Raw genomic sequence first — 9,232 nt, 5'->3', positions numbered from 1 at the left:
TATAATCAGACATCTAGATATGCCTAACATTACTTTGTATGAGCACCGTTCTGCTTCCAAAATGGACATTTAGAACTCACATTCAATAGTTTGAAGCTTTTTACTAAGCAATAGACTGTTTAGATCCATTGTACTCTCATTCAATATTCATTCTACTGGGGATAAAACTCAAAGCCTTAATTAAGCCATTTAAGACTTTGCAGGTATTAAAATTATAAACCCTATGGCTACTTGTAACCAATCCGAAAACTGAAATATAACAATGTTTTACCTCTTAGCTCATGGTAGTAGACTAGAATTTTAATATAATATAATTAAGATTTCTTAATTGTTATTTTATTTATTTATTTAATGTGTTAATTGTCTCATGTTATTCAGGCAAACACAGAGAACATAGTACATTAAATAAAAACGCACAATACCTTGTTATAGTATACAGAAGGTGCACACAGTATGTAGGTGCATAAGACACAGCATATAAAATAAGGATGCATGATTAACACCTGCATGCATTACTAAATTTAACAGTATATAAAACATCGCTTTCATATCTCCATTCATCCAACCCTGAAGCAGCACAAATGCAGTTTTATGTTACACTTATCTCATTGCTTAAGACTATGTGACACAAACAGATATGGGAAAGATTAATATATTTGGAACTAAATATAGTTAGTTTCTCTGAGCAACTGCAATTTTCGCTGGCTAGAGTGTTTTCTTGAACAGTCTCAGATTGTCACTCTGCCTAACATTTTCAAGTATAAAGTCCCATGCACCAGGGACAGTCCTGGAGAAAGCAATTTCACAAGAGTGCAGGGAAAAGTAAGGAAATAAAAGGGAATAGCAAGCCATTATAACTATTAGTCTGTTGAACAGCTAGGAGCAGTATTTTATCTGTAAAATGGTATTCAGTAGTAGGGAGGCTCTAACACTGATTGTTCATAGGTTCAAAGGTTCATAGGTGTGTACTAGGCTAATGGCCCTGGAGCCTTTACAAGCCTACCCCATAGGATTAACCTGGGATCGTGCCACCTGACCTTAGTTCCCCGTGCCTCTGTCAAGTAGAGCCAATGGAGTGATCCCCGGGGTGAATTTTCTATTTCCCATCCACTCATCAAGATTTCTTTTGAAGAGGGTCATTGACGTGCTCTGTTTGACATGCATGGGAAGTCTATTCCATAGCATGGGCAGTCTCTGGGTTATGAATCTGTCCCTCCAGCATGTACTGTTGATTGTGGTAATGAGGTTGAGGTCCCTGGAGCATGTGGTGTGGCGGGATTGGGATTTGTTTAGATGTAGCATTTCTAACAGGGCTGGGTCAGACATGACTTTGTAAGTCAAGCAGAGATCACCTCTAAGTAGACAATATGAGACTGAGAATAGTTGGAGTTTTTTGAGTCTGTCCATATAGGACAAGTGTTTAAGGCCTAGGATCCTCTTTGTAAGGTACTTTTGCGGCCTCTCCAGTTGTTGCAGGTGTCTAGTGAGGTACATGCCAAATGGAGCATTGTACTCAATGATTGACCTAATAAGGGAAGAGTAGAGGGAGACAATGACCTCTTTCTTCCTGGATGCAAAACCCTTAGTAATGAGATGTGCTACATAGAAGGACATTTTGACCACGGTGGTAATGTGCTGGTCATAAGAGAGGCTGCTGTCAACCTGTGTTCCCAGATATCTTATAACACTTTCTGTGTTTAGTGGACTACCATCAATTTGGTAATTCATGGGAACCAGGTTTTTCCCAAAGGGGATGAAGACATATTTTTTGTCATTGAGCTTAAGGCCATGCTTTTGACGCCAGTCATTGGTCTCAGTGAGGCCTTTCTGCATGCATTTCTGAATGGTATCAAAGGCCTTTGTCAGATCAAGGTAGACTGTATGAACCACCTTGCCTTCATCCACAGCTCTAGTGAATGACTCAAAGAAGTCAACCAAGTTAAGCAGGCATGATCTACCCTTCACAAAACCAAACTGTGTGGGATTTAGAGTTTGGAGATTCCCTGTATCCTTGTTTATTAGGTCCATGATGATGCATTCCATAGCTTTCCACATCAGATTCGTCAGGCTAGTGGGGCGATAGTTCCCAGGGTCTGTAGTTGCTCCTCCTTCAGGGAGAAGGATGGCTGCAGCAGTGCACCATTTAGTAGGGACAAAGCCTAAGCTGAGGCTGTGACTGAACAGGACGCACATGTGAGATGCCAGTTCACTCTGTAGTTCATACAGAACATAGTCAGGGATATTGTCAGGTCCCATAGAAGCTGTATTCTTGGCCTTGGACAGTGTTGTTTTAACCTGTGCAGCAGTAGTACTGGGTACCTGGTAATCTACTGTTAATGTGATAGGTCCTTTGGGAGGGAGAGAGGTAAAGGTGGCACTGAATCTGTCAGCCAGTATATTGGCAATATCTGTTGGCTCGGTATAGGAGGTACCATTGTGCAGTAGCTCAGAGCAAATCTGGGTATTGCCGTGGAGATTCTTTATATCACTGTAGAAAGCCTTGTGGTTGTCTTTACTATCTGCTGCAATTCTGTTTTCATAGCTAGCTTTACAGGATTTGATGAGGGATCTCAACTTTTTGTTGAGGCTGATAAGGGAGTTTTTCCAGTCTTGGGACTTTATTCCACATCAGTTTCCTCCTCCTTCTGTTGTAGAGTTTGTTTATGGCAGGGGACCACCGCACTGGCTTTCTTTTTTTAGGGGAGAGTATCTTGGTTCTATTGGGTATGATGAGATTTATGCATTTGAGTATGTGTTCATACAGTGCAGTGGTGCATGATTCGGCAGTCATGCAACTATTCTCCATTTGCATGGGTGCCATGAAGTTAGCCACCTCTGTTTTTAGGGTCCCAAAGTTAGCTTTGGAGAAGTTAGCATTTTACTTTTTTGTAAAGTGAGTTGCTATACTTAAAATAATTCATGCAAAACAAGATTTTTTTACAATTCAAGCAGCATGCTTTATTGCTGTGAAATAATCATACTGTGACCAATGTATAACACCTAATTCATTTTTAGAATTAGGGATTATTGCATTATAGTAATATATTAATTTGAAAGCAATTGTCATTATTGTGTATTTGTAATTATACTGCAAATCACAATTATGCCCTCTTTCCGCTTTGTGTGCTGACTATGGCTATGAAAATATCAAAGGAATTTTTCACAGTTTTAGTGATGAATAAACAATTATTTTATCAGTACAAATGCTTGCACTTCTGTTCAGCAGTACTTTGGATGTAGTTATTTATGATTACATTAAATAGCACTATTATAGAATTAAATATATATATATATATATATATATATATATATAATATATATATATATATATATATATATATATATAATATATATATTTATAAATAAATACACTATTCCATTTATAAAGCATGCAGATGAGAAGTCACAAAAATGAGTGCAGCTCTTTGCGTGAATGAACAGGTGTTATTTAAGTGTCTTTTCAGATCCCTAGTTGTCGCGGTTCTACCTCTGTTTTCAGAAAATCATTGCCAGCCTTGATCCACTCTTTCAAGTCGATACCTATGAATCAAAAAGCAAAAAGAGAATAATTTATTTAGCTGTTGAGCAGCAGTTGTTCAGTAACAAGAACTGATGAATCTTACCTTGTTAGCAATCATTTATAGTATATTTATTTATGAAACATGTGGTTCTTGAACCCCTGGTTATTAAAAAAACATATAATAAAGCAATAAAAAAAGTGTCTCTCCCTTAGCAATAAACTGAAAACCACACATTTTATAGCTGCACTTAAACTGTTAAAGAAGAAATTTAGAACTAAAATGAAGTCCACCTTAGTAAGGAACCTTAGAAACATTACTCAGTATTACATCAGACAGATACAAAGTGAATTATGCTTGGGAAAATAAAAAAAAAATATGAGAAACAGGAAAAAATATGAGGCAAAACCAGAGTTATTCTGCATAATCTGGCTCAGATGAGCTGTATGGACAGCAGACAGAAATGATGTGTCCCTCTGTAGAACTAGTGGCTTTAAAAGACACTTTGCTGTGCCACATTTTGTTTGTAAGTGTGGCAGGTTGAAGATCTAACAGGTTTTTAAAAGTGGTTTGCCTTTTGCTGCTATTTTTTGCTGGCCATCCCTGTCAGTTATTAGTCGCCAGCACAAGATCTGATCTTAACAGCACTTAAGTATTATTAGAAAGCCTTTGTTAAGCATATCCAATTACAGTTGAGGTTAGGTCTTGAACTAGTGATACACGCTGCAAGTTTAAACTTTTCTCAATTTTGGAGACAATCACTGTGCTTAATGCAGTAAATAACAGTAACATCTATTCTACCCCTAAGGACAACAAGCCAACATATTAGCAAGTACATTTATTTTAAGCTGGCCCCTTCGTCCTAGATTCCCTTCATATCTATATCCCTCTATGATCCCCTCTGAAAAGTTTTAAAAGCTATCTCAGAGGTACAAAAAAAATAAAACACTAATTCCATGAGGTCTGATAATGTATCAGAATACTTTATTGTAAGAATGAAATAATGTCTCCTCACAGACCCACTCATGTTTCTGTTAAATGATTTCACTGCAGAGGTGAAGAGAATAGTTGCGGTCATCTCCCTTTATAAGGGTGGCTCCACTACTGATCTTGGCTACTACAGACCAATAAGTCTAACCAGTCTTCTTGGTAAGACAATGGATCTTATAAGCAAAGATACTGCCAACCTACAATCCCTCAAATTGAACCAGTCTGTGTTTGTGAAGGACAGATCTTGTCTGCTCAGCCTAGTTAATTTCTTTGAAAAAGTCACTGGGACATTAGACAAAACAGCACACATTGAGTACCTTGACCAGGGCACGGCCTTTGAAACATCCCACATTCAGGCATTGTAGACAAACTAACCACATTAAAAGTAAATCCATATATAACCCACTGGATAGCTAACTGGTTCATAGACAGAGCCCCTAATTAGAACTGATGGTAGAATCTCCATTAAAATGCTTGTTACCAGTGGAGTCTTCCAAGGCTCTGTATTGGGGCTACTCTATTTGGTATTAACTTCTCCACTGTCCAAGCAAATATCAATGTCTCTGGCTGTCCAAGTCTGCAGATGATTGCAAACTATGATTTATCAGCTAGTCTAGTGAGGGCTCCTAGATTCTGCAAGAGTGTTTATCATACACAAACAAGAGGTTCCAGGACCATGGTCTAAAGATACTTGCAAAGGTATAGTATCACATCCTTTGTAAAACATAGGTTTAGTAATGCAATGTTCATGTAGCTACAATGCAATATTAAAACAGCTATTTCATAACAAGCAAGGAATATCTGTTGTTTTTAGTACTGGGAAATAGGTGTTTGTTGCATTAAACTTACAGGAATTGGTTTCTATGAGAATCTGTTGAAATGTGCAACTATATAAATCATGATCCTAATAATACTGAACCAGAAAGTGCAGCTATCATTTAAAGTGTATTAAAACCAAGATTTTGGTATTCTGGGGGATTCCCACATACCCTGCAGTACAGTGAAAGTAGCATGGTGTGAGGTCTCCCTGACAAAAATGCTTCATCTAATTTTCAGTAAGATTTGTCATTCATTGTTTTTAATTATACATGCAGGCAGTTTTGTTCAATCAGCATTTTGCAAACAGTTTATATAAGGCAGGTGACTGCATGTTTTATTAATAGAACAGCTATAAAAGTCTGATAAAATACAAGCAATGAGCAAGACACATTTGAAAGGACATTTGATCTTACTTCATTCCTGACATTACAATTTAACTCATGATTATTGTAGTTTCTATAGTAGAAGTAAATTCACATGTTGAACATGAAACTGTGTATTTTCTGACTGAGATAGTATTTCTGAAGGAAAAATTACATCATATACAAAGGCTCGACTAGAATAATGCAGTGATTTAATAGCAAGACAGGGGTGGTACTTTGGAAAGCCTAAACAGAAAAAATCTTGAAGAAGGCTAGCTGGATATTTCAATCCCTTCTGACAGCATAAGTTTTCTTAAGAGAAATTACTTTTATTAAGTGGAACTGACCTAGGTGTTGTTTTAAACATAATTAGAAGTTCCTCAAAATATGTTGTTCTCAGTTGGTATCAGAACCAAGTGCAGCAAATACTGGGGCTTCCACTACAGTACAGCATCAACTGTGGTCCATAGACAAATGTTTACGCGAGAAAGAAAAGAAATATTAACAACATCCAAGCATTAAGGTGTCTTTTGCAGCCAGAAGGAATACATATATTTTCTCTAAAATGCTGTTATTGTATCAATAAAAACTGCTATGGGTGGATGTGACCATGTAATTTCCTCTGAGCTGCTCAGCTTCTGTTCTTTTGTTTTGAAATTCAACTCATAGTTCTGTTCTGTGTGTTTTGTTGTCATATCCTGCAATTGAGTGATGTTAGTTGCATATGTGTAGATGGAGTTTTAAAGTAGCTTGCATAGTTCAGTGCCAAATGTTCCAGAGGTAACTATAATATGATTTACTTATGAGTAGAACAATCAATATGCATTCATTATACTGCATTCATGTTAATTATGCATGGTATTGATTCATTAAAAATGGAGTAAGCAGCAGGCAATTAAATGGTCCAGGCTATCTTACTTTCCAATATTTTAATTTGGTGTGTGTGTGTGTGTGTGTGTGTGTGTGTGTGTGTGTGTGTGTGTGTGTGTGTGTGTGTGTGTGCGTGTATGTGTGTGTCATTCATAATCTTACCATATACAGATGTAATTGTAAGGGGGAGCTGGTACTCCACTTAATCATTCCAGTTTTACCAGCAGCTGGATGGGGGCTTACATCTACGTGCATACCCTGATCCCTGACCAGTGGGTCGGCTCTTAAGGGCATATTATCAACATGGTAATTAGTCAGGATGCTTTACTTCCCAAAGGGTACAATTATGCATTTCTTAGCATTGAGTTTAAGACCATGGCTTTGGCAGTATTTGTTAGTCACAGACAGACCTTTTTGAAGAATGATAGTTTCTCCAGGGGAGTCGATGATAACCCCCAGCTTGCAATTGTCTGCAAACTTAGCCACAAACCTTCAGCATTTGCTTCTGTTTCAGAGAAATCAATGTCAAAAAGGAGAGGGCCCAGTCTGGAGTCCTGGGAGACTACTCGAGTGACTGGCCTCTTGGTGGAGGTGGCCTCACCTATTTTGACCTCCTGAGACCAATAACTGAGCCAGTCTGCTATCCAGCAGGTGGCAAAAGGGTTTATACCTAAATTAGTGAGCTTGTTTATAATTCCTGAGTAGGGTATTGTATCAAAAGCCTTGGTCAGGTTGAGGTAAGCTATGTGCACAATCTTACCTTCATCCACTGCTTTGGTGACCTTCTCAAAAAATTATACCGATAACTGAGTATTCTTAGAATGCAAATACAGAAATAGTAAGAAAAGCTGTCCATTATTTCATCCACAGTCAGACAAAATTAATCTACCTTTGGACATGCACAGAACTTCTACCCCATTTCCAGGTAGGCCACATTCCCAACTATTTCGTGCAGGCTTTGCCCCACTCTTCAAGGGTCTACCTCAAAATCCTTTCAGTGGTCACAATTTCCATTTTCCCACATCTCCTCTGCATTCACTGCCTGATTTTGCAGTTCAGCATAAGCACTGTCCTGGCACTTCTGATGTGCAGTCATGATGTCCTACATATTATATGTGACTATCAGATCAGTCTAACCAGGTGTAGCACCTTCACTGCAGGGACCCAAGGAAAATTAGGTTTATATTAAATCAGCAAACACTTAAAAAAGCAAATGCTGATTTACTGACCCTATGTAAGCGAAAGCTTATGATCCTGAACACTTGGAACAGCAATTTTTTTTCCAGGGAAAAAATCGCTGTTCCACAAAAAGAAAAAGAAAAATATAAACTTCAAAACATTGCATAAAGTACACCCCCCTACTTAAATATACCAACTCTGAGATCGCACTATAGTGAGGAAAATCGCAAAGTAACAGAGGCGGCCAAGCAATTTCTTTCCCAGGGAAAAAAATCGCTTATATGCCATTTTGTTATTTTGCTGTTTTGTGCTTTCAAGTTTGATCAAGACGAATTCAAAGAAATGCATCTTCAATTATATAATAGGAACCTGGGAAATGCACCATTAGCAATATGTTAAATAACATTATCTAAAACAATCCCCTCAGTCAGTCAAAATCCTGGATTATGTTTCCAAGAGGGATGTTATTTCCCCACAGCATCCATACCTGAACAGCATCAATACAAATCTGAATCCATGCAGAGGAGAAACCTACCAACTGAAACAAAAACAAAATGACAATGGAATGTACCTAACAAAGTATGTTCCACTGTACAAAAAGTTTGCTACATCAGCAGCCGTTAGCCACAAGTTTTAGAAAATGGAGCCCTGGGCAATGAGACAGGAGTCACATTATGAAGTAGGAAATGTGGGGCTTCAAAGACAGGAGAAATTATCTCTTAAGTTCCATTCTACAGAAACCAAGCTGCATCAGTGGTATCTAGACACTAGACAAACTATGAGAAACGATCATTAATCAGGAAACAGAAAGTCCTAGGGAAAGGGCCTGTAGCCATTTTGTGGGGTATGGCAGAGCTTTAGCTGGTTCATATTGCTCCTGTGCCATTCCAGACCTGGCACTCCACAACTATAAGTAGTAAGTCCTTCCTTCAAATGAATAACTAAAAAAAAATCAGTATAACTCCCCGTCTATTAGCAACAAGTTTAACACAGTTTTAAATAGGCTTTCTCCAATGTCAATTGTACTCCGTGATATTGCATCCTTTATACTGTCTACTATTTCTTCAGTTGTATCAATTTCTGACTATTGTAAGCATGTTCTTAAAGAGTTTACACTACTGTAAATTTTAGAACTTTGTATCAGTGTAAACTTTTGGAGATTTTCTTTCTGAGTCTCTGCTGAAAAGAGGGTTTTGGGCTCAGTTGAACTTCTTTGGTAAATAAATGTAAAATAAAATAAATAAGCATATACTAGCAAAAGAAACTATTTTCCATGAGTGGCAAAAGGTGAGAGACAACTTACCATGCTTGTCACTCTGAAAACTACAAAGCAATTATTAGAAAGAAATTTTGTTGTTTACTCATTTAATATAATCCAACTCTTCATGGCCTCAAGGACTTTAGCATACCAGTGCTGGCTGTTAACAATTTAATGCAAAGAAATAGGTAAAAGCAAACAAGTTTGGTTGTGAGTGGCAAACACATGGGGCACAA

At 37.7% G+C, this 9,232-nt stretch overlaps 1 protein-coding gene across 1 annotated transcript in view; it reads right to left on the bottom strand.

Annotated features, from left to right (window-relative positions):
• Positions 1-3,342: 3,342 nt before the first annotated feature.
• LOC122809687 (von Willebrand factor A domain-containing protein 5A-like) overlaps positions 3,343-9,232 on the bottom strand; it is a 1,458,063-nt gene continuing 1,452,173 nt past the window's right edge. Inside the window, exon 21 of the mRNA XM_044081363.1 lies at positions 3,343-3,540. Coding sequence (XP_043937298.1) covers positions 3,461-3,540 — 80 coding nt within the window. The 3' untranslated portion in view covers positions 3,343-3,460. The remainder of the gene's footprint in view (positions 3,541-9,232) is intronic.

This window comes from Protopterus annectens, chromosome 8.part0 (assembly GCF_019279795.1).
Source record: "Protopterus annectens isolate FY-2018-M chromosome 8.part0, PAN1.0, whole genome shotgun sequence".
NCBI lineage: Eukaryota > Metazoa > Chordata > Ceratodontiformes > Protopteridae > Protopterus > Protopterus annectens.
The sequence above is the reverse complement of the archived record's forward strand: the minus strand, read 5'-3'. Positions and strand labels throughout refer to the sequence as shown.